We start from the raw sequence: 23520 nt of genomic DNA, 5'->3' as shown, positions 1-23520 counted from the left end.
TGACAGTTGGAATGCACAGGCACAATGAGCTCTTCAGGACCCACACGGCCCCACCAGGCCCAGCACTCATGCTACGATTTATAGAATGAGGGAGGGAGGGAGCCAGAGAACACATGCAGATACAACTGTGTGGACTGCCATTTTATGTCATCTCTACCAAAATCACAAATGTATTGCAAATGTCCAGAGCATTTAACTGGCATTGCACACCCACTGGTGGTCTGAAAGAGTTAAACATCTAAGATTTTCCTGTTGTGCTGGTTTATGCTGCTCCCTACCGTGTTCCAGGAGGAAGGTTTGGCTTTCCTGGGTGAAGATTCCATGTCCTGATAGAGTTAACATAATAATAAACAAGGCAACCATACTAGTTATTTTTCATGGTTAATAAAGAGTGAAATAGCAACATTATTATTGTTAATTTTTAAACCAGAAATTCTAGCTGCGGCTTCTAACATGGCCCAGGAGCCCCTGGGGATTCTTAGAACTTACCTTCATGCCTGTGAGATGGGGCTAATCCAACAAGGGTGGTTCTAATTTTATCTGGGTGGGACTTCTTGATGGGAGTTCTCCAAAGAAAGGACTCTGGTCCTCAAAATGATTTGAAGGACTATGTTTTGAAGACAGCCTAGACTGGCCTACAAGTGAAGTTACCTGCATATTTTGCAGTACAGCGTTGCATTTCTTGGTCTGTTTTTGAAGAGTTACAGTTTAGAAAATACTTGCTTTGCCCCTAGTGGGTCTAGACCTGAACTGGGGTTTGGAGAAAGACACAGCTTTAGGGGGTGTAAGGGATTCTGAGTGGGAGCAGCATTTTCATAAAATTTTAGATTAAAAGAATTATAAATATATAAAAATATATGATATTATACATATAATTACAACAGTTACTTGATTAACACATTAATATATTCTTGTTAAAAAATAAATCAGTTGTATGGAAAGCTATGGAGGAAAAAGCAAGAAGTCCTACTGCCCAACCTCTCCCCCAAATCTTACCTTCTTCCTGGAGGAGGTCTTTCCAGATGTTTTTTCAATGCACTTTTAACAAACATACAAATACAAATACATTTGTGGGTTGTGCTTCTACATAAACGGGACCATGCTGCATTTACTATGTGGCACCTTCCCTCCTCCCCTGCCCCCAGCCCTTCACTTAAAGTGTCTCTGGGCTGGTTTTCGGTTGGTATCTAGATGCCACAGTGCAAACACACATGAGTGCAAGGGCCGCGAGGGTGATGTTATCAGGGAACACAGGTCCCTGCCACTACTCAACTCTAGACTGTTGTGGCCAAGTGGAATCTTTGCCTCACCACCTGATTGTTTTAGAAAGAGAACCCAGAAAAACACATTCACATGTGAAGTCTCTCAAATTTTAAATGTTGGCAGTTAGTTAAAAATTTAAATCCCAGATCCTCATTCTTTTTTATGTCTGCATAATATTGCAAGACGTGGCTATCATAAAGCATCCGTTCTCCATCTTTTAATGTTTGTGGTCAGCCTTAGGTTTATTTAGTACTTACAATCACGTACCTTGATTATAAAGTAAAATTTATCTAGTAAAATAATCCTGACTTCCCTTTTCTTATAAATTACCACTACTTCCTTTGAAAGGGCAGGTGAAGATGACATAAAAAGAAACTTCTAAGTGTTAGGGCTGGGGACACACCAGACAGTACTGGCAGGAGCTGGAGATTGGGGATGGGATCACGATTTTCAGCTCAAATGGCCTACCCTTTGGGCCAGGATACTCTCTGGTTGTAGCAGTTCTGGGCACACCTGGGCACGTTGTCAGGAGGAGCATTGCTGGTTTCGAAAGAATTTTGTTAAAATGAAGAGGAAGAAAGAAGAATTAGAAAAGGGGGGGGAGGGGAGAAGAAAGAGAGCAAGTAAAGGGATGCTAGGGCAGCGTGGGAATGTGGGAATGTCCAGCACTAGACGATCGCAGGTGCCTCCCGTTTTGTGACGGGCATGGGCCCCCCCTATTGTCTCATTGAGTCCCTCCTGCCCCTCTAAAATGCAGGTGTGATCTTGGCCATTTCACAGGTGAGGAGGCTGAGGCTAGAGGGGGTTGGAAATTCCTCCAAACTGGCATGACTGGTAGGTGGAGGGGCTGGGTCTGCTCTTGTTTGACAAAAGCCTCATCTTTGACAGTAGGTGATGGGCCTAGGGTCTGTACACGTAACGGGAAGCCATGAAGCCCCCACACAAATAATCTTCCCTTTAGGTAGCAAAAGCCATTAAGGAAAACCAATGTAAGCTAAATTCCCTATCACACACCATATATATGTGGGGGTGAGTGTGAGTGCATGTGCGTCTGTGTGCATGAGGCATCATAATACGTATTTTTAGCCTGGTCTTTAACCTGTTGTGATGTGATCTGGCCCCAACTTGCTGTTTCCCCTCAAGAACTCCTGGAGCCTGGCTTGTGGAGCCATTTGCTGCTCCCTCCCCCCCAGGGTTTTCTGCTTTTGGACTCTGTTTGCATTTCCCTGCTGGTTTGGGGCCATTCCCTCCCCCCCCACCCCCCACCCCCCTTCACTCCTCTCCCCTCCCTGCAGCCCCCCTTCCTGCAGGCCGGCTCCCCTTCTACTTTCTTTATTCTTTGTTCTGGATGCAACTGCCGTCTTGTGTTATACCTTATGTCTTTGTCCCTGTCTTACATTTTCTGCTTTGAAATGTAGTTTTTGTCAAGATTTTTGTTTCTTTTACACAGTCGTTTCATTGGTCTAAGGGTGGCTTCTTGTTCACTTTTGCATCTCTCTGTCCTTCCCAGACAGATTAAAAGACTCAACCATTTGTCGAGTGAGTGTGTGTTTTCATTGGTGTGATCAAGTCTTGTAAACCAGCTTTAGGCTGGGGGATCTGCTCATTCTAAGAGTCTTAGTAGATGTGTAGTGTCCCTGTCCCATCAATGAGTTTGGAAGATACTGTTAAACAGGTGTCTTTCCTCCCGTTTCTCATTTTGTCCTGGGATAGGTTATGTAGTGACTCTAACACCCACTTGAGGATTTTCTTGCTCTCTCCACCTGCCTCGTCATTTTGAGAGCCTGTTTACTTTGTTTGGAACATCCCATTACTTTTGAAAAATACTGGATTCCTCTTGAGGGTTTCAATCAGAAACTGTGCCTTGTTTTAACTCCAAATATGTTACTCCTGTTGAACAGGATCTCCTTCAGATTCGATCATATGTGTACGCAGAGGAGCCAAATATTGACATTCACAACTTCGTGGGGACTTTTACCAGAGTAAGTAAGCTGATCTTGACACTGAATCCTGTCTTAGGGTATGTGCTAGTGACAGAGGCCTTCCAAGAAGAGTTGACAGTTCTTTCGCAGGAAGTGACTTTATGGCAGGTGCAGGGGGGAGGTGCCCTTTGAGGGCTCCACTTTGAAGGCTGGTGTTATTTCTCGGCAAGTACGATGACACAAACCAGGATTTTCTTCAGATAAAGTTTGGAACAGCTTTAATTAGCTGACAACTTAGAGTCTAGCAGTTATTCTTTCTATCTTCTTCAGATCGGCCCATGTCCTCTCTTTTATTCATACAAGTCCTATCTGCCATTGTTAAAATTTTTAAACCACCTCCAGACCTTTCAGAAAAAAATTAATTTGAATTCAAACTATTTTAGGAATGTGGGACAATTCATTTACAGAACCCAAGTTAAATCGTTCGTAGTTTTCTTTCTTTAAGCCAAAAGACTAGTCTAGCAAAGGACCGTCCACGATGGCTTTGCTTCTAAATTTCATTTTTACCTTGTAAAGCATTTCTTCAGTCTGGTTGAGGCTGGTGCTGCTTAAATTATACACAAACTTCTTTTTGTTTTTTAACAGTTTTATTCACACACTGTACAATCCATCCAAAATGTTCAACTGCTGGCTCTCAGTATAATCACAGAGTTGTGCATTCATCACCACGATCTTTTTGAGAACATTTTCTTTGCTCCAAAAAGAAATATCGCGTATCCCCAATAACCCCCTATTATTGACTCTTAGTACAGTACCTTTTTTACAATTGATGAAAGAATATTACAATACTACTATTAACTAGAGTGCATAATTTGCATTAGTGGTATTTTTTTCATATACCAGCTTTTACAAATATTTCCACGGGAGATGAAAACCCCAAGGCCCCTTTTCGTGTGGCAGGCTTCTAAACCGGGGTCTGTGGTTGCATCAGGTGAAGTCCTCTTTCTCTCTTGAGAAGAACATGCTAGAAACAGCCTGCAGATCCTGTCAAAACCCTGACAGATAAACGTGTGTCCGTTTGGTCTTTGCCAGGAAGACAGCGACCCCCCGATCAGCGAGAGTTTGAGCATCGAGAACACCCTCTGGGCCAGCACTGTCGTCGCCTCAGGTAAGGCCACCACTGCTGGGAAATATGTTAGCAATTTGAAAGGGAAAGAAAATCCTTTTGCAATTAGAATAATCATCCGTCAGTTGGGAAAATTAGTCGTCGGTCAAATGGAGTTTTCCACTTGTCCCGGCACCTCCAGGGAGCTAAACGGGCACCTAATTGCCCCTTGGACACGTGTGGATGTAGAGGAGAAGCTGCCGTGGCCTTTGGACTGGGCTGCAGCGTGCACTCCAGGAATAGCCCTTAATTGCTGCTGCAGATTGACATTCTAATGTGTACCAGGAACTGGGTCAACCTGCAGGTTCTGGCTGGAAGTTATGTCTGTGGGGGCTGCCAAGCGGATACTGCTGGCATGGGGGGCTCCCACTCATGGGAAAGGGCTATGGGCTGAGCCGGAGCCTCTGTGTTTAAAACCCAAAGATGAACTGGAAATGCTGCCCTTAGAGTCTGAGTGTGGGGAAATCCAGCATGGTCTGCAGTTGACAGTGGTTGATTGTCTGTAGGTGCCACCTGCCTGTCAGGCCCTGTGCTGAACCCCCTTACGTGTGTCACACGTGCCACTTAAGCCTCCTGACAGTACCACAATGGCGGGTACCTGTAGCATCCCCATTCTGCAGATGAGTGAATCGAGGCTCAGGGAGGGTAAGGAACTTACTCCAGGTCACACAGCAGACTTGAGTCCAGGCACTTTGCTCCAGAGGCAAAACTTGCCATTGTGTAGCTGTTATTATGTGTTATATATAATGCAGTGAGATGTATTAGAATTCTGCTACTGGAAACTTTCTATCTTTGTCATTTTTTCCCCCTCTTCAAACATGGTATCTCCCCCTCCTGTTTTCCTCTACTTGATGCTTCTTTGTGGCGCTTTGGTACAGTAGACTCTCAATCAGAATATTACATGGTAAGGGGAGGGAATGAACTAGCACAAATGACATCCAGGCCACCAAATTGTGCCCTTCTCATACTCATTAGTGCAGTTGGACAGAGATTGGTTCTCTCTAGTTTTTGCCACATTTCTTGCCCGCTGCCCTCCTGTTTCTGGAAGGTTTCCAGTTTTCCTGATGACTAAAGAAATGAGGCGTTGGCCCTTAAATCCACGTCCGCGTCGCGCCCACAGGCAGCAGCCCTGTCCCTTCCGCCTGCCTCCTGCTGCTCGTCCACATGACTTCTCTGAACTTGTCCCTCTTCCGCACCAGTTTTTCTCCATGTTTAAGTCATTTACTAAAAAGTAATTATTATTTTCGATCTTTGATGATTTGATGGAAAAATAAGTGTCTCTGAGTTTGCATTTCCTAGATCATCTAGGAGGTTGACCTTTTCTGTGTGACCCTTGTGTTTCTTCCTTTGTGAATTACTTATTTATGTCTCTTAATCATTTTTCTATTATGGTTTTTATCTTTTGCATATTCGCTAGAGTTTCTTATTTCTGATGCTTATGGCATATCCTTTTTCCTCATCCAGTTTATCAACTTTTTTTTAAGCTTTATTTATTGTGTATTTGATATACAGAAGTTAAAAATATTTTTAGTCTCCAGTTTTTTGTGTGATAAATTGTATCTCATTGTTTTAATTTTCCTTTCTTTCATTATGAAATACCGTTGGGGAGATCTTTCCATTTAAAAACCATTTCTTAATATTTCAGTCTATCTGCTTTCCATTTGCATTCTTTTTCCTATTAATTTTTAAGAATGCTTTATAGAAAAAAAGAACATCAAACTGTCATCTGTCCTGTGTTGCAAATATGTTTTCACAGTTTATTGCCCGTCTTTTGTTTTTATCTGTGGTGAGCTTCTTTTCTTTGTTTTTACCATATAGAATTCTAAATTTTTATGTAGTCAGTATTTTCATAGAAGTGGAATTGCTGGGTCAAAGGGTATGTACATTTTATATTTTGATTCATGTGGCAAACTTCCTGCTTCTGATTCACGCTCCTGCTAATCATAAGTGAGCGGCCTCAGCACCCTAGCTAGCACCAGGTTCTGTTTAACTTTTAAATTTTTGCCCATCTGACAGGCATTAAATAAATATCTCATACTGATTTGCCTTTTATGAGTTATTTGTGAACTTGGGCATCTTTCTATATGTTTACTGGCCATTTACATATTTTTTAAATTTGTGAATTGCCAGATTATGCCCTATGCCCACTTTTTTTTTTTTTTTTTAATTAAATTGAGTTTTATTGAAATACACTCACACACCATACAATCATCCATGGTATACAATCCACTGTCCACAGTATGATAACATAGTTATACGTTCATCACCACAATCTATCTCTGAACATTTTCCTTACATCAGAAAGAACCAGAACAAGAATAAAAAATAAAAGTGAAAAAAGAACACCCAAATCATCCCCCCATCCCACCCCATTTGTCCTTTAGTTTTTATCCCCATTTTTCTACTCATCCATACACTAGATAAAGGGGGTGTGATCCACAAGGTCTTCACAATCACACTGTCACCCCTTGTAATCTACATTATTATATAATTGTCTTCAGGAGTCCAGACTGCTGGGTTGGAGTTTGGTAGTTTCAGGTATTTACTTCTAGCTATTCCAATACATTAAAACCTAAGAGGTGTTACCTATATAGTGCATAAGAATGTCCACCACAGTGACCTCTCGACTCCTGTGCCCACTTTTTCTGTAAATAGGTTTGTTTTTCAAAAATGATTTGACAGAACTTTTTATATTGCAAGACTATTATCCTTCTGTATATTTCTTGATTGCGATTAGCCTTTCCCAGTTGATCCCATTTGTGATGTATTCTGGCACAAAAAGTCTTACCTGGTCTGACTGTCTTAGGACAGATACCACAGTGTGGTGGGCTTCAACAATAGGAATTTATGGTCTCAGTTTTGGAGGCCAGAGGTCCGAAGTCACAGTGTGGTGGCCTTGCCAGACCTTGCTTTCTCCTCGAGTCTGTAGTGTCAGTGCTGGCCTGATCTCTGCCTCTGTCACAAGGTGGTATATCTGTCTCTTTGTCAGGCTTTCGCTTCTGGCTTCTACTTCTGGGTACAATTTCCTTTGCTTATAAGGAGTTCAGGCATATTGGATTAAGGCCTGCCCTCATTCAGTTTGATCTCACCTTAACTAGTTACGTATTCAGAGATCCCATATACAAATGGGTTCACACCCACAGCCCTGGGTTAGGGCTTGAACATGCCTTTTGTGGGGAACGTGATTCAGTCCCCAATAGTCAGACCTGTTGACCTTTTTTTCTTTATGGTTTCTGGTTTTTGGGACATGCTTAGAAAAATCTTCCCTGCTCCAAAATTGTAAAGATATGTACCAAGATTGTTTTGGAGTGCTTGTGTGGTTTCGTTAAAAAAAATACTTGCTCCATTGGGAATTTATCTTGGTTTAACGGGTGAAGGTAGAACGATTAACTATCACAGGGCTCTTTGGCTCAAACTCCAAGCTCCAAACACTGGAGCCCAGTCTGTGTTTGTGGCCCCGGGTGAAGAGACAGCCTGATGAAGATGTAAGGTGAAAAGGCACCACACTTTGAAATGGAGACTGTCTTGTGTCAGCTGCCTGCACTTCAGGTGGAGTAAAGGGGTGTAAAGGAGATCAGAAGAGGATTGGGATTAAAGTGTCCATATTGGTTGCACCTGGTGCAGATGAGGCTGGCACCTCCTTACTCGGGAGTAGCATGAACAGTAGATACTTCCGTTCTTGAAGACAGTCAAGCATTTCTTTTTTTAACTTTTTAGTGAAGCACACAGCATGTATACAGAAAGGTACATACATCCTAAACGTAGTGCTCGATGGATTTTCACATAGTTCACACTCCATGTGACCAGGACACACACCGAGAAACAGGATGTTACCAGCCTTCCCCAGAGCCGCCCTCATCTTCCTTCCTGACACCACTCCCTACGCGAGGTTAACCACCATCTTGAATCCTAATAACCTAGGTTGGTTTGGTTGGGGACTTGATTTGATAGTGTTAACATTTCAATTGTAAATAAATTCTGAGGTGTCTGGTTTTCATTTTGATGATTTTCCTCTTTTCTTCCATGCAACAAACCTTTGTTGAGCACCTGATATGTGCCAAGCATGGGGCTTGGTCAGAAAAGCCTGACTTCCCACCCTCATGGAATTTACAGTTTAATATAAATTTAAGGAAGAAGTGGGAAGTAACAGGAGAGAGTTCTCTGTATTTCCTTGAGACCAGAAAAAAAGGAAAATGATTTAGATGAAGGTGGGTACAAATTTGAAGTGAAGGGCACGAGGTTGAGAGGGCTTGTCAGCTGTAATCTGAGATTTAATAATAACGAAGTCTTGCGTCTATTGGTCACTTTTTATTTACAAAATATCTTGCTGTCCTCTTGTTTTCTCACGTTACACGAGGACATTTGATGGAATGAGGACAGAGTGTTGGTAGGGTTCTGTCCTTGGTGGAAGAGAGAAGGCAAATTGCGATCTTGAAGATGGAGGCTAGACGCAGAACAGTTCACGAGAAGTGCATTGTGGATTTGAACACATGCATTTTTAGCTTGTCTGAATTCATCTCTCTGTGCTTGGTGGTGCAGGAAGAGAAAGAGCAGTTGCCTGGCATGGCCTGCAGTAGACTTGTGTTTGGGAGTGAGTATGAGGAGCTGTGCATTTGCTGTTTTTCTTTGTTGGTTCTTCCTGCTTCTAGTTGAGGCAGCATCGAACTGCACTCTGATTCTCATGTAAGAATGGAGCTAAACACAAGCCATTTCCCAGTGGTGTTCAACTGCAGAAACAGCCAAAAAAGATTTGTCTCAAATATGTGAAATTTCCCTTCTATGTTCCCTTTAGTCCTGCTTCTTGGTCACTCTGTTGCGTGAATTCAGTTGAAAGTTAAAAAAATAAAATAAAATAAAAAGGTTCACCGAGCTGGAATCAATCTGTAGAGGATGTGGTTGCCATGGTAAATACGACACGCTGCTGCAAGGCTGAGAACTCACAGGAGTGATGGACTAAGGGAAGGGATGGGGGAAACCTGGGGGATTGGCAGAGCTGGTGGCCTGGATGTCCTGGAGCCCAGGTGTTCTAGCCCTGTTCTTCTAAAACTCAAGTCATGGTCTTTCTGTGCTTGATCAGTATGCAGATCGTGCCACACGCGCCTTGCCCATGCGAGTTTAGTAATACCCAACTGGTCTATACCCCTTCAGTGCAATGAATCCACTGGTCCCAGGCTCAAATATTGCAGCCATGTCATGTTGCTATGCAGGTTTCTAAATGCTCACTCTCAGGAGTTTGGTATTTATCTTGCTGCAGATTGGGAACAAAGGAGTCATGGAGTAGCACCAACCCCAGAACCAGACTGTTCTATAGAGTTGATAACGACTTTGTGAAGCACCTGACCACGGCAGCCTGGCTCTGTTGGAGCCGCAGGAGAGGACAGAGAGGGCTGGCTGGGAAAGCCGGGGGAGTTCCATACCATGCAGGCTACAGAGAGTGAGAGTGATGGGTGAGCTGGGAGAAACGAGGGGCCAGGAGAGGTGACAGGATGGGGCGTGGGGGCCGGTGTTGGGGTGAAGAGGTTTGAGTCAGGAGTTGTAAATTGGGGGTGGGCGGGGGTTAGCTTAGAGGAGAGAGTTGGACTGGGAGGGGCCTGTGGTGAGCTGCCAGCAGGTGCCCTCTAAAGGGCTGGCCCTGCTCAGCATCAGTGGATTACCCGTGAGGAAATGCGGGTCCAGTGTTCACAGAACTGATTTTCCAGAAGTCAGAACTCTCAATTTTTTTTACACGAAGATTCCTAAATTTACAAGTTGGCAATGAATTCAATGCCTTTAAAGCACTGGGCAGACCAGGCCGGCACCCTTCTGTGGACCTCTGGTTTGTGCTTTTTCTCTGGGGGGGACGGTGATATTCAGAATGAGGCTGTGGTTTGGGTGCTAGAGACCTTTAGGAGACAGGGTTTTGGTTTGAGGATGGGAGGCTTTGTGCAGGCAAGGCCATTTTCAGCATGTTTGAAGGCATTGGGTTTGGGGGAACAGTGCGGGAGATGCTCCCTTATTGTTCTCCGCTCTCCCTCACCCTGGGCCTCGTAGCTGGAGGCGGGGTGGGTGCGTGGCAGCCCCCAGCGCGGCCTGGGCTCCGCTCCTGCCCACTGGCCATCTGCTGCGGCCACAGGCCTGAGGCTGGGCCGCCGGCCTCCGGTGCGCTGCCGTCTGCTGAGAGGCAAGTGCGCCCTGCCTGTCTGCTGGGTCCTCCCTCAGAGGGAGCCACTTGGTGCAGATATGTTTGCCAGGCCACGTGCCTCAACCTCGGAGGGACCTCAGGGCCCCCTCCTCTTTGTCCGGAGGATGCAGGCCTGTCAGTGTTCCTTGCTTTGGAGGCTGGGCTCTCTTACTGCAAATGTGTTTCAACCTCTGGATTTGTAGCAGCCTTTGAGTTTTTGAATACCCCTCTCACAGCGGAATTCCTGAGAGTGAGGGGGAGAGGAGAGGTGATTGGGTGTTTTCTTTTTCCAGCAGAGACAGAATTGTTTGTATTCTCCGATCTTCCCCTAAGAGCTTGGTGGGGCCAGCCCTCCTCCTGTTTCAGGTTTCAGCTCAGATGTCATCACCTCAGCAGCAGCTTCCCTGAGCCCAGTGCTCATGGGTGCCCCCGCCAGCCACCCTCTTGCTGTCCATTGCTCTGCTTTATTCTCATCACGGCCCTTAGCACTGTCTGGTTTCCTTCTTTTTCAGCTGCCTTCCCCATTGCAGTGTGAGTGTTTTCTTGGATCACACTGAAATTCAATTAAAATTAAATAAAATACACTCCCTCTTTCTCACATAGTTAAATATTTGATAGATATTGCCAGCAACCCCCGCCTCAAAAAAAAAAAAAAAAAAAACCAACAAAAAAGCTTTTACCAATATACAGTCCAGCCAATGGTATAACAGGATCGGTTTCCCCACCTCTTGGCCATCACTGGGTGTTATCAGTCATTTGAATTTTTGCAAATCTGTTGGGGGATAAAAGGGGTTAATTTTGCATTTCTTTGACCATTCACTAGGTTGTGCATCTTTATAATGTTAACTGGCCATTTGTATTTGTTCTACAGATTGTTTACATTTAGAAGGATTGATATCTTTCAATATTATGTCCTGGGGTAGGCGGGGGTAGAGTCGTGGGGTGGAGAGGTTCTCAGAAAAGGAGAATTGTTTATTTTCTGGACAGACAACCCCGAATGGTCTTATCAGACAAAGCATTCAGAAGGGTCTGACTCATAAAGAATAGGCTCTATAGGAAGGGTGTGCTCATAAGTTTCCACTATGTTTAATGAAGATAGGAATGTTCTGGGCACCTCTGGAAACCTCTGAGGCCAGTGTCTTGGAGGACAACCCCCCCCCCACTCTCCAGCATTTAGAGGCCTCTGAACCCCACGGGTCAGTGTGGCCAATAGACCTTTCTACGATGACGGAAATGCCGTGTGTCTTTGTTGTCCCACGTGGCAGCTCCTCACCCCATGTGGCTGTCAAACACTTGCGGTGTAGGGAGAATAAGCACCGTATTTTCTCTTACTTTATTGAATTTAAGCGCAGATAGCCAGAGCGGCTAGCAGCCACCACATTGGTCAGCATGGCCACACGTCACTGTTTGGCACCAGTGTGGCCTTTCTGATGTCATCGTGGTGTGGCTGCTGGATCTAGAAAATGTTCTTTCGAGTGGGTGTGACCCTTCTGTTTGTAAGCCTGCACGTCTGTATTAATATTTCTCTGGGTTTGTTTTTCTCATTTTAGGTACTGTCGTGGGTGTTGTTCTTTATACCGGCAGAGAGCTGAGAAGTGTCATGAATACTTCAAATCCCCGAAGCAAGGTGTGTAAGAGGTCACGGAATGCATCACCTTGTCAGAGCTTTCTGACCAGGTGTATTTCGATAACTGGTGTTGGTGATGAGAGAAACGAGAGTTAAAGGCAGGAGCACCTAACGGTATTATTTGATTTATAAAAATATACATTATAAAAATGTATTTATGAAAATTAAGTTAAAAAGTATTACTTAGCACTCGCTGTGGGTGTTGGGCTGCACCCTTTATGCGCATGTTGTGTAACCCTCACGGAGGCCCTGAGAGCAGGGTGCTTCTGGAAGAGCCCTTGGTCTGTAGACGAGAAAATATCCCTGTGAAGTGCAGTGCTTGGCCCAAGGCTAACAGTGAGAAAGTGGCAGCCCTGGTATCTAACCCAAGTGAAGATGGCTGAATCTGTGGTCGGCCTAATCCCCCCTTTCTTGCTCGTTCCACACCGTGACCCCTCCTCCAATTGTCAGGAATCAGAAAATTGCAAAAAGATTTCTTTTTGTAATAGCATGAACTGTGTTTCCCAAACTTCAGTCGTTTTCGTTCCCTTCCCAGTACTACTATAATGTCATTTATTTTATGCTTCAGCCTCATCTTGGGCTGTATTTCTGTAATGTTAATGGGTTTGATGTGTTAGTTACATTTTTTTTTGGTGGGTGGTGGTGGTGGGGGTTGTTCCAGTTTGTTAAAGGTGCCAGAATGCAAAATACCAGAAATGGATTGGCTTTTTTAAAAAAATTTAGTTCTATTAAGATATAGTCACGTATCATACAATCATCCATGTTGTACAGTCAGCTGTTCACAATACCATTATATAGTTGTGCATTCATCACCTCAATCTATTTTTGAACATTTTCCGTATACCAGAAAAAGCAAGAATAAGAATAAAAAGTAAAAGTAAAAAAGAACACCCAAATCATCCCCCCTCCCACTCTATTTTTCACCCAGTTTTTGTCCACATTTTTCTACTCATCCATCCATACAGTGGTTAAAGGGAGTGCGATCCACAAGGCTTTCACAATCACACTGTCACCCCTTGTAAGCTACATTGCCATACGATCGTCTTCAAGAGTCAAGGCTACTGGGTTGTAGTTTGATAGTTTCAGATATTTACTTATAGCTCTTCCAATGCATTAAAACCTACAAAAGGTTATCTATATAGTGCGTAAGAATGCCCACCAGAGTGACCTCTCGACTCTACTTGGAATCTCTCATGGATTGGCTATTATAAAGGGGGTTTGTTAGGTTACAAATTTACAGTTCTAAGGCCATTTATGTATCTAAGGCATCAATAAGAGTATACTTTCACTGGAGAAAGGCGGATGGCATCTGGGATTCCTCTTTCATGAGGGGAGGCACATGGGGACATCTGCTGGTCCTTCTCTCCTGGGTTCTGGTTTCAAAATGGCTTTCTCCAAAGTGTCTCTGGGCTTTTGTCTTACCTTCTCTGGGTTCTTCTGCTTGTTTCTCCCAGAGCATTTCTGTCTAAGCATCTCTGAGCTCTCTTCAAAATGTCTCTGCCTTTTATCCTCTCATAGAGGACACCAGTAAAGACAATTAAAACCCACCTCGAAGGGGCAGGGTCACATCTCCATGAAAATAATCTAATGAAAAGATTCCACCTACAATAAGTCTGTGCCCACAAGATTGGATTAAAAGAACATGGCTTTTTTGGGGTACATAATAGATTCAAACCAGCCAAGGATACACATTAAGATAAATATATAATTTTTAAAGCAATAGTGTTAAATAATGTAGCACCTAAAAATCGGGCATCACTAGTGGTGCTTGTCTTGAGCTTTCAGAGAATACTGAATTAGTGTGTGGGGCAGTGCTAAGAGTGTTGGTGCATCATTTGGCAGGACCACTTTAGCGGGTTGTGCAGTACTCTGTGCAGCAAATGCAGCAGTGACCTGCTTATATGTTCCCATCTTCTTAAATCATAAAAAATTCCAAATCCAAATCCTTTGAGGTGCCCTGGATGTCTGTTATGAACTCTGGCCCCTGGAGCCCAGTCTTCTCAGACAAAGGGTGTGAGGACCAGTGGATCCCACTGTCTCTCCCGGGGTTGACAGGTTCATGGGTGAAGGATGAGTTCTCTAGGTGGCTGTGGGTTGCACCGAGTGATCCCCAGTTCCCCGCTGTACCTTGTTCCCAGATCGGCCTGTTTGACCTGGAAGTGAACTGCCTCACAAAGATCCTGTTTGGCGCCTTGGTGGTGGTGTCATTGGTCATGGTTGCCCTCCAGCATTTTGCCGGTCGCTGGTACCTACAAATCATCCGATTCCTCCTCCTATTCTCCAACATCATTCCCATCAGGTAAGCAGGGATGAGCTGGTGTTTGGGAGCCATGGCTTTTCAGGGGGTTCTGAAGCTCTGGCCTGTTTTATTCTCTTCATTCATTTGAAGATCATGGTTTTGTGGCTTTTAGAAGGAGCTGGTCTCTTGGCAGAGTGATGACCAAGAATGCTCAAGGTCAGGAGGGTGAAGCATGCTCTGTGGCTGTAGGACTGGATGAGCACATTCTTCCATGAACTCTCCTTTCTTGAATAACCCTCTGCTCAAAGGATCGTGCCTTGTCCCCTCTACACTGGGGATGCCATATAGAGTCCATCTCACTTGCCAGCTCCGAGAGCTTGGTGGTGGGTGCCAGTAGTGCTGTGTTGAGAAGGATTCTGAGTCTGAGTTGGGCTCCAGGGGAAAATCACTTTGTGATTGATTAGCATCGACTGCTACAGATGCGCAAAGGAAGAATGGTGACACTAGCCAATTGTTTGCCCACCTGATGTGGGGACTGAGTATACTGTTTTTAAAAATTATGTGAGGAATAGATGATCATAGTAGAAAAGAATGGAGATCCACATTAGCAAAAGAAGAAAATAAAAAAACATCGCTATTTCACAGCCACTCATAATAGCTATTAATGTTTTGGGATATATTTTTCTAATCTGCTTTCTATGTTAGCAAAAGGGGATTCTGCTCTACATAAAATCTGCCTTTTTTTTTAAATGGAGCAATGTATTGTGAATATGTTCTAGGTTTAACAATTTATGTAGTCCTATGTTGTTGGATACTTATTTCTGATTTTTTTTTCTTCCATGTGAATGATCTATACATATTTATTTTAAAGAAAAAAGATCATTTCTCCTGAAACTTTTAGTATGTATCATCTCTACCTTACACTGATGTATTGTCTTCCATTTTGTCTTGCCCTTTTGTATAATCTGTTTCAACCCAGCTAGAATTAAATGCTGGGACTCTAAATGCTGATTTCAAAGAATAAGCAAGACTACTTTATTGCTACAAAAAAAAAAAAAAAAAAAAAAAGAAGTGTTTGTTGTACAGTGTTAAGTTGAAATGTAGATTATTAAGTTCTAGCTACAGCATTATTGAAAATTAGTTAATTCAATGAATATTCATTTGGCCCAGGGCTAGATGGTAAAATGACAAGCAGTTTGATTGATTTATAGGATTATGTACAATTTTGAAGACTTCTGTTTATTTTTTTTTTTTATTTTTTTTTTTTTCACATTGCAAAGAGACTTAAAATTTATTGATAAAACCTAATGCATCCAAAGAAAATTTTTAAGGACACAAAAAGGAAACTAGCAGGAATAAAGGAAAGAGAGAATCATCACAATATCATAATTACTCTGAAATTATATTATCTGTTAATTTCTTTGTTTGCTTCTTGTCTGATTCTTTTTTTTTTTTTTTTTTTTTTTTTTTTTTTTAATCATCATTTTATTGAGATATATTCACATACCACGCAGTCATACAAAACAAATTGTACTTTCGATTGTTTACAGTACCATTACATAGTTGTACATTCATCACCTAAATCAATCCCTGACACCTTCATTAGCACACACACAAAAATAACAAGAATAATAATTAGAGTGAAAAAGAGCAATTGAAGTAAAAAAGAACACTAGGTACCTTTGTCTGTTTGTTTGCTTCCCCTACTTTTCTATACATCGATCCATAAACTAGACACAGTGGAGTTTGGTCCTTATGGCATTCCCAATCCCACTGTCACCCCTCATAAGCTACATTTTTATACAACTGTCTTCGAGATTCATGGGTTCTGGGTTGTAGTTTAATATTTTCAGGTATCCACCACCAGCTACCCCAATTCTTTAGAACCTAAAAAAGGTTGTCTAAAGTGTGCGTAAGAGTGCCCACCAGAGTGATCTCTCGGCTCGTTTTGGAATCTCTCTGCCACTGAAGCTTATTTCATTTCCTTTCACATCCCCCTTTTGGTCAAGAAGATGTTCTCCATCCCACGATGCCGGGTGTCTGATTCCACGTAGGGGGGAGGGCAGTGATTTCACCTTTCAAGTTGGCTTAGCCAGAGAGAGAGGGCCACATCTGAGCAACAAAGAGGCATTCAGGAGGAGACTCTTAGGCACAAATACAGGGAGGCCTAGCCTCTCCTTTGCAGCAACCGTCTTCCCAAGGGTAAAACTTATGGTAGAGGGCTCAAGCCATCAAACCACCAGTCCCCGATGTCTGTGGTCATGTCAGCAACCATGGAGGTGGGGCAGGCGAACACCCCTGCATTCTCCACAGGCTCCTCAAGGGGGCACCACATCGTTTTTTTTTTTTTTTTTTTTTTTCCTTGTTTGTCTTTTTTCTTTTTTTTTTTTTAACTTTCCCTTCTTTTTTCAAATCAACTGTATGAAAAAAAAAGTTAAAAGGAAAACAAACATACAATAAAAGAACATTTCAAAGAGACCATAGCAAGGGAGTAAGAAAAAGACAACTAACCTAAGATAACTGCTTAACTTCCAACATGTTCCTACTTTATTTTTATAAAAAAGTAATATCTAAAAATTAGTAAACTATGTAAAATGTTTTAGCTTAGAGGACCAATAATGGAAAAAAACCACACAATTAGATTAATGCAACTAACTGCCTTTTTGTTTTTTTATTTAAAGTGACTGGTTCATAACAGGAGAGTTCTGTGAAAATAAGGGTTTGTTTAGAGAGTTATTTGATAGTGGTGTTGACTTAAATCTGTGAATTCACTGCTAGCATTGTGTTTCCATAGGGAGTGATTCCACATGTCATGGCACAAATGATGTTTATGTAGAGTCTGTGTTGTTTATAAAAAGAGCTCCAGGAGCATTACGCATATCCCATTAACCTGCTTGCTCTGGTTTTCTTACCAGTTTGCGTGTGAACCTGGACATGGGCAAGATTGTGTATAGCTGGGTAATTCGAAGGGATTCCAAAATCCCTGGGACCGTGGTTCGCTCCAGCACAATTCCTGAGCAGCTGGGCAGGATCTCTTACTTACTCACGGACAAGACAGGTGAGCGTCTTCCAGGGCCTACTTGGATGCATGTGGAAGAAGGCGCCTGAGTGCTGGGACCAAAGCTCTTGGATGCCCTTTCTGCAGACGTTAGGGATGTGTGCTGGTGCTATTTTATTTTCCTCATCTTTTGAGGTGGGAGGGGAGGATGACTATTTGATGATGATGGTGGTGGTGATAATGGTGGAGGTGGTGGTGATGATGATGATGGTGCTGGTGATGATGATAGTGATGGTGATTATGATGATGATGATGGTTATGATGGTGGTGATGATGATGATGATGATTAGAATGATGATGATGATGGCGGTGGTGGTGGTGGTGATGGAGATGGTGGTGGTGGTGATGATGATGATGATGGTGATGCTGGTGTGATGGTGATGTTGGTGATTATGATGATGATGGCGATGGTGATGATGGTGGTGGTAGTGATGATGATGGTGGTGATGATGATGGTGATTAGAATGATGATGATGGCGATGGTGGTGGTGGTGGTGGTGGTGATGGTGGTGATTATGATGGCGATGGCAATGGTGGTCGTGGTGGTGATGATGATGGTGATGATGATGATAGCAGCAAGCCCTTACCTGGTAATATTTATGTGGAAAGCACTGACCTGAGGTATAATCAACAGTAACTCAGTTAATCCCCATTGGAACCTTGTGAGTTAGGGAGTGTTGTTTTCCCCATTTTATAGAGAGGTACAGTGACTTGTCACAGTTACATAGTGGTAGACCCAGGCTTGAACCCAGGCAGTTTGGCCTCAAGTGCTGCTCTTGTAAACACACCTCACAATACTGCTCCACAATTTCACATCTGTGCATGTGTGAGGTTCTCATACTGGCTAAGAGCAAGGATTGGAGAGTGGAGAGACCTGGGTTTAAGCTTCTTCTCTATCATTTAGTGGTTGTAGAGTAGAAGGGAATCTATTGTAAAGATCCAGAGTGGCTCACAAAATCAGGCTTCAGAGAGGACAGGAACCAGTAAAGTTCTGGATTGTCAGTAGCAGGACCCCTGGGGCAATCTTTGTCAGCCTCTGTCATTCTTTTAAATCATCTTTTCTTCACATTTCTTTCTGCTCAAGATTCAGATTCCCACAAGACAGAATCTGATTGGCCTATTGTGTGTCCTGTGCCACCCTCTTGGCCAATGGAATAGGTCATGTGCCTTGACTGACAGGCCCGCTGGGCCACCCCAGGGATCAGGTGTAGTAATTTCCCAATGGTAGCCTAGGGTGCCATTGTCAAAAGAAGGAATAGGATTCTGGGCAGACAAAATACCACAGATGTGCAACCCCACCCCAGCCCTGGGGCAGTATTTAAACCATGTGTAGCATAGAGCAAACTCTTAAAGAAAAACATCTATCATCAGTATAGCCCTGGAATGTGGGCACAGTTACTCATTTATCTTGTGTTTCAGGAACTCTTACTCAGAATGAGATGGTTTTCAAACGGCTCCATCTGGGAACAGTGGCCTATGGACTCGACTCAATGGATGAAGTACAAAGCCACATATTTAGTATTTACACACAGGTAAAGCCTCCTGTTTCAATACCCAAAACAATTCTTTTATATTTGGTTACTAGCTATAGTGAGGAATAATTCACAGACCATACAGTTCACCCATTTAAAAAGTTCAGTGCATTGGTTTTTGTATAATCACAGAATTGTGCAACCATTACCATAATCAATTTTGGCACATTTTCATCACCACAAAAAGAAACCCAGTACCTGTTAGCAGTCACTTCCCATTTTCTCCTAATACCCCATCCCTCCCTACCTCCAGAAGCCATTAATCCTTTGCATTTAGAATAAAATTGAAATTGAGGTTTCCCCGTCTTCCTTGTTCCAAGGGCTGATGTGCTCTATTGAAGAGTTAATGGATATTGGTCAAAAACCTAATAGACAATTATTTGCCCGAGAACCTACTGGTTATTTACATTTACGTTTACAAATATGTTTATTTTTCCCTCTTCCCTAGCTATGAGCCAAAGCAGCAATAATTAATGGTCTAATTATGAAATAATCATGTTACTGATTTGCTTTTGTTGGGGATTGAATCGCGCCCCTCACAAAAGACAAGTTCACATTGTAATCCGTGTTCCTGTGGTTGAACCCATTTGTCAGTAGGACCTTTTGAAGATACTATTATTAGTTAAGATGTAGCCATGTTGGATCAGGGTAAGTTTTAGCCATATGTCCGAAGACCTTATAAAGAGAGGAAATTTGGATGCAATCAGCCAGAAGAAGCCTGAGGTCTGAGGAAGCCAGAGAGGAGAGAGAGTTGACTGCCATCACTAGAGCTCTGCCAACCCTGGGAGAAAGCATGGCTTGTCAACGTCTTGATTTCAGATTTCTGTCCTTCAAAACTGTGAGACAATGAATGCTTTTGTTTAAGCCAGCCCATAGTGTGGTAGGTGTCATAGCAGCTCTGGCAAAGCAAGACAGTTTTGGTTTCTCATCTACATTCAGCTCTGCAATCGTGGAAGAAATTACTTTATCAGAGATGACTTACAATTTACCTACTCCCTTTTTTTTTTTTTTTTTTTTTTAATCCTACAAAGTTTTTCAAAACCAGTCATTTTTCAGGGAAAGACATTCTTGGTAAGTAGCCTAATATTCATAAAAAGTCTCCATCTTGGCTGTTCATCAGAATTACTGGTAGGGTTTAAAAACAAAACAAAAACAAAAGACATTTACTTGGCCCCAGTACCCTAGAGATTCTGGTTCATTAAGACTAGGCTAGGGCCTGGGCCTCTAAGTTTTTTTGTTTTGTTTTGTTTTTTAATACAGTTTTATTGAGATATATTCACATCTCCTACAGTCATCCACAGTGTACAGTTATTCACGGTACCATCATATAGTTGTACATTCATCACCAGAATCAATTTTTGAACATTTTCCTTATTCCGAAAGAAATAAAAATAAAAGTAAAAAGAACACCTAAAACATTCCACCCCCCCCCACCCTATTTTTCGTTTAGTTTTTGTCCCCGGTTTTCTACGCATCTGTCCATATACTGGATGAAGGGAGTGTGAACCACCAGGTTTTCTCAGTCACACAGTCACACAGTCACACCAGGTGAGCTACATAGTTATGCAGTCGCCTTCAAGAATCAAGGCTACTGGGTTGCAGTTTGACAGTTTCAGGTATTTCCTTCTAGCTATTCCAATACACTAAAAACTAAAGAGGGGTATCTATATAATGCATAAGAATAACCTCCGGAATGACCTCTCGACTCCGTTTGAAATCTCTCATGGGCTTCTGAGTTTTAAAATTAAGATGAGGAAAAAGAGATCAGCCAACCCATGGTGATTCTTTTGCACATCCAGGGCTAAGATGTGTGTTATACACTTTTTTGAGACAAGAAGACAATAGATTTTTTTTGCTTAGATTTGTCAAAATAGATAATGACTCTGTAGTCAGAAGGCCAGTTACAGATGTGAAGGAAATACCTCTGAATAAGGGTTAAAGGCGGAATCCCTGAATCTTTTGTAACACAATTACAGTCAACATTTAATCTTCTGAAATGTTTGCTGGCAGACACAACTGGATTTCCAGGGTCTCTTGAAAATGGGACTGCAGGCAATAGAGTGTGGAAGTGGGGACTGATTTTAGGTGGAGGATGGTTAATTTGATACTCCTATCCAATGTCGTCATCTGCCACTGGCACTGAAACCGTTGTGCTTCTCTAGGATCTGTGTGTAGACATTGCGGCTCGACTCTAAATGGATCAGTGGGCCTTTTCTAAAGGTGGGCTTTAGGGCTATTAAAAAATCGTGAGGTGCCCAGGACATTATTGGCACATGAAAAAATTGGAATAAAGGCTGTAAGCTTTAGATCAATGTTAAATTTCTTGATAACTGTAGTTAAGGTAGTTACATAAGTGAATATCCCATTCTTAGGAAATGCACATGGAAGTGTTAAGTGTTCAAGGAGCATGATGTATACAATCTACTTTAACATATTTAGAAAATAAGTACATGAATAGACAGACAGGATGGATCTGGGTATGTGGATCAGGGTATGTGGGAGTTCTTTGTATGAGTTTTGTATTATTTTTGCAACTATCCTATAAATCTAAAATTATTTCAAACTAAAAAGTGAAAAAAAAAATCACATGGACCTCCTTGGACAGAGAGGATAAGGCACACGGCCCGGTCTCCTTTCCTTCTCTCCTATCCCTGCGAGGCAGCCTGGGGATTTGGTGTTGGTGCCCCCAGGGCTCTGTGTCTGCTGCTGTCTGGCAGTCCCCTCCTCCCACCAGCTTCCATTGCCTTCCATGGCTGAGGACTCCCATCTGCCTCCAGCCCCGAGTCTGGAGCTCTGACTGCAGCACAGCTGCCTGTGGGCATTGCTGTGTACTGGATCATAAAGACGGCATACCCAGGATCCCAATGTTTTTCCTTCACCCCGACCCCATTTTTCTCTCATAGGTTCTTCTCTTAGCAAGTGCCACCCCTACCCACCCTGTTGTTCCATCCAAGGATTTGCGAAACCTCCCTGACTCCTTCACCTTCATCCCTTGTCTTCAGTAATGGGCCCATCTGCGGCACCTGCTGCCACAAGGTCTCCTGTTTGACCATATGTCTTCATCTATTCTGACTCTCTTGGAAGAAATGGCCCTCTCCCTCATCTGACTGTCTGTACTCACTTCTGATCGGTTGCCCTGCTGCTCTTCTTGCTCTCCTCCCACCCACCCTTTACCCAGGAGGGCAGGAGCGCCCTGGGACCATCGACTCCTCCTGGGTTCTAGAGTTCTGGCTGGTCTCGCCTCGCCTCTGCCCCCTCCCCACTGTGCACCCCTCCTGCTCACTCAGGTGTTTGGGGCCAGGTGAGCTGCCTCACTTCTGTATCTTGGAATAGACTTTCCTCTGAACCATCAACTCCAGATGTCTTCCAGGTTCCTTCTGCAGGGGCTCACTGTTTGGATTCTCACCTTCAGGAGCACCTGGCTAGATAGCTGTAGCCCTTACAGACCCCTTCCCCAGAGCACCAACCTGTTGATGGTTCTGTAAGACAGCTTCATGGGTGGTGTGTGTACATCCAGCCGGAGGTACCCCTTTGCCCATTTCTGTGGTATTTTTTGAGAGCTTGTAGTATTTGTGGATGCCATCCTTTCTAAGGATATTTTGTATTTCAGCTTTTGTGGTTCATTTTTTTCTTTGGCTTGGCTTGACTTGTAAAGTGTTAAAAGTCAGAAAACATTTCTTGCCATGAACTCTACCTGATAACCCTTCTTTAGCGGAAGCTCATAAATTGATTTGCCGTTCCCACTGTGGGGTCTAAAATAGCCTGGTGTTGTGGGGTTGGGTGTAGTGGGGCCGGTTGAGCTCACAGTGATAGCACAGACTGCATCCTCTCTCACAGCACCTACACATCCTGGCAGTAACTCCCGAGGGCTTTTGTGATGAGACATATGAAGGCTTTCCAGTGTGTACTTTTAAACAGCTTTATCGAGGTACCGTTTACATACATAAAACTCACCCATGTCAAGTGTGCAATTAAATTGTTGTTAGTCAGTTTACAGAGTTGTACAACCCTCACCACTCTAGAAAGATCCTTTTTGCCCATTGCAGTCATTCTCGGTAGGATTTTTAAAAATAGTGTTGAAAAAATATATATTTATATAAATAACACATAAAATTTGCCATTATAACCATCTTTATGTGTACAGTTCAGTGGCATTAATTACATTCACAATGTTGTGCTACCATTCCCACCATCTATTACCAAGACTTTTCCATCATCTTAAACAGCAGCTCTGTTAGAATAAACACGTTTATTCTAGATATTTCATATACCTGAAGTCATGCAGTTTTTGTCCTTATGTGCCTTGCCTAATGTTTTCATTTCAGCATAATATTTTCAAGGTTTGTCCAGTTGAAGCATGTATAATGTATCAGAAATTATTTTTTATGGTTGAATAACATTCCACTGACCTTGTATACTATGTTTTGTTTATCCATTCATCTGTGGATGAATACAAATGGTTTCTACCTTTTGGCTACTGTGAATGTTTCTGTGAACCTAGGTATACAAGTGTCAGTTTGAGTCCCTGTTTTTCGTCCACTTCTGAGTGGAATC

The 23520-nt window shown here is 42.9% G+C and overlaps 1 protein-coding gene across 2 annotated transcripts in view; it reads left to right on the top strand.

Annotated features, from left to right (window-relative positions):
* Positions 1–23520, top strand: part of ATP9A (ATPase phospholipid transporting 9A (putative)) — a 137125-nt gene that overhangs the window by 60131 nt on the left and 53474 nt on the right. For both annotated transcript variants that reach the window (XM_037812484.1, XM_037812485.1), the window contains exons 8-13: positions 3165–3245; positions 4278–4353; positions 12061–12137; positions 14276–14436; positions 17292–17434; positions 18854–18966. In XM_037812484.1, coding sequence (XP_037668412.1) covers positions 3165–3245; positions 4278–4353; positions 12061–12137; positions 14276–14436; positions 17292–17434; positions 18854–18966 — 651 coding nt within the window. The remainder of the gene's footprint in view (positions 1–3164; positions 3246–4277; positions 4354–12060; positions 12138–14275; positions 14437–17291; positions 17435–18853; positions 18967–23520) is intronic.

This window comes from Choloepus didactylus, chromosome 19 (assembly GCF_015220235.1).
Source record: "Choloepus didactylus isolate mChoDid1 chromosome 19, mChoDid1.pri, whole genome shotgun sequence".
Taxonomy (NCBI): domain Eukaryota; kingdom Metazoa; phylum Chordata; class Mammalia; order Pilosa; family Megalonychidae; genus Choloepus; species Choloepus didactylus.
This window is presented reverse-complemented; position numbering and strand designations above follow the sequence as displayed.